General features: G+C 39.7%; 1 protein-coding gene across 1 annotated transcript in view; it reads left to right on the plus strand.

The window, feature by feature from the left end:
- The first annotated feature begins 970 nt into the window (after positions 1–970).
- Positions 971–4250, plus strand: part of LOC105557253 — an 8473-nt gene continuing 5193 nt past the window's right edge. The window contains exons 1-4 of the mRNA XM_012004437.1: positions 971–1092; positions 1157–1263; positions 2659–3522; positions 3611–4186. Coding sequence (XP_011859827.1) covers positions 971–1092; positions 1157–1263; positions 2659–3522; positions 3611–4186 — 1669 coding nt within the window. The remainder of the gene's footprint in view (positions 1093–1156; positions 1264–2658; positions 3523–3610; positions 4187–4250) is intronic.

The raw sequence follows: 4250 nt of genomic DNA on the forward strand, positions 1-4250 counted from the left end.
AAGGTCGTAGGAGCTGGGTCCCCTATTCGGCTTTTACCATTATTACTTTGTCATACATTTTCGATAAATTGTCTGTGTCATTTTGAAGGTTTATTGTCTTGTTATGCTTTTTAATGAGAACCATTTCAGCAAGTTCTCTTTGTCTGTTTTTCTCTGTGTAATATTTTAGGGTTGGACCAGTCGAAGTTATGATTTAATAATTCGCGATGTTTGCTAATCACTGAGTGGTTATCAGCGTCTTTTTTAATATTAGATTTGTGTTCTTTTACCCGTGTTTCTAACTGTCTTTTTGTTTGTCCGATATAACATGCGTCGCAATTGTCACATTCTAGCATATAAACTAACTCGGTTTGTTTCAAGTTAATGAGTGGATCTTTTCCTTTTTTAATCACTGAGTTGAGTTTTTTTGGGACAGTATACACGGGATCGAATCCTCGGTCTTTTAAAATCCTGTGAATGCCTTCGCTTATGTCCTTAATGTATGGAACCGTTACAAAGTTTTTATTGAACAAGAAATTATTCGTTTCATTATTGTTGTTCATATCATGTGTAATATTCCTGTGTTTTAATTGTTTTAGTCTCTTATTAACTAGTTTATTGATTATATGTGTTGGATAACAGTTGTTAGTAAAAATGGATTTTACTATGCATATGTTCGAATTATGAAACCGCTCATTGGATAACAGAATGGCACGGTCGACTAAATTAGTTACAATGTTCGCTTTGTAGTTAAATGGGTGATTGGAACGAAAATTGACATAGTGGCCAGAAAACGTCGGTTTTCTATACTAATTTGTTATCAACTCGTCGTCGTTCCTAATGACCATCGTGTCAAGGAAACTTAATGATCCGTTTGTCTCTATTTCACAGGTGAATTTCAATCTCTGATGATAGGTTTTGAATAAATTTAATAGTTCGTTGATCTTTGATGTGGGGACAATAGTAAAGATGTCGTCGACATATCTGAAGAATGCCGTCAACGGGTTATCTAATAGTTGCAAACAATGAGTCTCGAGGTCATCCAACACCATATCAGCTAGTATGGGAGATAGGGGGAGCCCATAGGAGTTCCAAAAACTTGGTCATAAAATTGTGAGTTGAAACGGAAGCTGGTGGAGGTCAAAATTAAATCTATGGCATGTGAAAATTGTTGTAGGTTTAATTTAGTGTTTTTGGAAATCCAATTCCATCTATGTTCAATCGCTCTGAGAACTAACTCTTTCGGAATATTTGTGAAAAGAGATGTTGCATCTAAGGATACAAGTGACTGGTCAGGACGGATTTTTATTCTGCTTATTTTCTTGACAAAGGTCCAGCTATCTTTAATGTGCGAACTAGGTCTCTGGATGGATTTTTGTAAGATGTCACCAAGAAATTTAGCAATTTTGTACGTTGGGCTGCCTATTGTAGATACGATAATGCGTAACGGAAAGTTGGTCTTATGCACTTTTGGTAATCCGTAACACATAGGGAGGTTGCCGTTAGTGCAACGTAATTGTTTGTAAATATTACACAGAGAAAAACAGACAAAGAAAAGAGAAATTGCTGAAATGGTTCTCATTAAAAAGAATAACAAGACAATAAACCTTCAAAATGACACAGACAATTTATCGAAAATGTATGACAAAGTAATAAGAATCTTATAAACATTATTGACCTTTTACCATAACGTTTCAAAGTGCCGAGCAGGATAGACGTCTACGCTGCGCACGCGCAGCCGGCGCCGCCAAGCACTTACGCCATGCCGTGGCAACGCCGCTCCGCCGGTAACCCGGCTAATACAAATGACCGCTCATTCGCCGCGAACAGACTGGAAAGTCGCAAAAAGATTAATCGGTTCCCAAGACTATATGGCAACGCTAGACTTAAAAGACGCATACTATCTCGTACCTATAAAGAAAAAGGATAAACAATTTTTGGGGTTTTTATACAAAGACGACTTGTTTGAATTTACTTGCCTACCTTTCGGTCTTAACGTGGCACCGTATGTTTTCACAAAACTGTTGAAACCGGTAGCAGCATGCTTAAGAAAGCGCGGGCTTACTTCGGTTTTTTACCTGGATGATATTTTAATTATTGAACGATCGTACGAAAGATGTCTTGATAATTTAAAAAAAACAGCTACTCTGTTACAGGAGTTAGGTTTCATAATTACTGAAAAGAAAAAAAGGAAAAGTCTTACGATTCCTATTCAACAATGCAAACATTTAGGCTTAATATTTGATTAAAAAAAGATGTGTTCATGCCTATGCGCATTCGCGGGCCTATTCCTTCTGCGCTTGCGCGGATCTTAGTTAGAGTGAGAGTTCGTGCTTGAGTAACGGAATCTGAGTTGTTCGTTACATCAGAGCGTCAGTTAGATAAAGAAAACTGTATTGCCAAAAGACGCCTCGGTCTTAATAAACGATAGAACCTGAAGCAATTGTTATTATTAACATATTGGCGCCCAACGTAGGGGCTCGAGGCGATCATCGAGGTAACGCAGAAGCATAAGAAGCATACTTAATCTTAACGGAGGAAGCGAGAGAAAGTCGCCACAACAAAAGGTCAGCAGATCGGTACATTATCATTATACAACATGGAAACAGACAAGCGTAAACTAAAACAACGTAGAGCTCAAATAAAGGGGCAAGTTATTCGGATAATGCATTTTTTTAGAGGCAGGTACTGCCACTAGTGCAGAAGCGCAGGTCAGACTGCAAAAACTAGAAGAGTATTTCAAAAGTTTCGAAGAAGTGCAGGGCATAATTGAAGACAAAGTAGACCTTCCTGAGGAAGAGGAAGAGTTAAGCGAGCTAAACAATCCCGAAAGAGAAATATTCGAACACCTCTATTACAAGGCAGCTGCGATAGCTCAAGAAATAATTGGGCGACAAGAACGCGAGGCTCGAACACAAATAACCGCAAAAGCTTCAAGGCAAAATCGAGAAGGAACACCCGAAGTCACACACCGCCGACCAAAACTGCCGGAGATAAAGCTCCCAGAGTTCAACGGAGACTACACCCAGTGGTCATTCTTTAAGGATAGCTTCGAGACGACTATTCACCAGGACGATAGTCTGACAGCTGTACAAAAACACCAATACCTTATCGGATTGCTTCAAGGAGAAGCCCGCAGTATCATCCTAGGATTCAAGATTTCCAGCGAGAACTACGAAAGCGCCTGGAAATTGTTAAAAGATACGTATGATAACAATACGGTAATTATTCAAAATCATTTAGAGGAGTTATTGAACTTTCCAGAGATAACGAAGGACAATAAATCGGATTCAATGCGACGGTTTATTTGGCACATTCAAACACATGTGTCTGCACTAAGGACGCTATCATTACCAGTCAATGCATGGGACGCCATTTTGATGCATCTTGCAAAGAAGAGGCTAGATTATGGTGAACAAAGAGATTGGCAAAATCTCATAAAGAAGAGAACGCAGGAAAACATGCCTAAATTATCGGAATTCCTCGCATTCTTAACCGAACGATGTCACAATCAAGGTTCTCGAGCAGGGTCGGACGAAGCCTGTAGAGAAGCAATCAAATCATGGCACGAAAGGGAACGAGCGAAAGATAGCTTTGGTTTCCGTGACAACTAAATGCAAAATTTGCGAAGGCGTTCATCTGGTTTTCAAGTGCGGCAATTTTCAAGAATTGTCGATAACGGATCGCAAGAAAAAGCTAAAGGAGAAGAAGTTATGTTTTAACTGTCTCGGCTCAGGTCATTTTGTTCGAGAATGTAAGGCCTCGACATGCAAGAAGTGTAACAAAAAACACAACTCAATTATTCACGAAGATGTTGCAGAGGAGCAAGGAGACGTTCAAGCAAAGCAAGCCTGCGAGAATTCAACAGCGTCAGTTGTAATGAATTGTACGAAAGCAGGACTCAATTCACAGGTCGAGTTGTCAAATAAACAACAATCACCAATCGCGAAGTGCGATCTCACAACAAATGTTTATTGCGCCAACCATAACGGGACCAGAGTGGTTCTTTCCACTGCAAAGGTTCGCGTATCGGGATCAGACGGTGAAGAGCGGTACTGTCGAGCGCTGCTGGATCCGGGATCACAATCAAATTTGGTAACATCCGATTTGATGCGAAGACTTAGGTTGTCATGTCGCAACGAGATACGTCCGATTGGTGGAATCAACAAGACAGTCACAACAGTTAACAAGATATCTTATACAGGGTGTCAGATTCGATATGGACGACCCCAAAGATTATAGTAGATTAGGTTAAACTGAGAAGAAAAGTT

The sequence above is a fragment of the Vollenhovia emeryi genome, unplaced genomic scaffold (assembly GCF_000949405.1).
Source record: "Vollenhovia emeryi isolate VEMERY1.0 unplaced genomic scaffold, V.emery_V1.0 DF939548.1, whole genome shotgun sequence".
NCBI lineage: Eukaryota > Metazoa > Arthropoda > Insecta > Hymenoptera > Formicidae > Vollenhovia > Vollenhovia emeryi.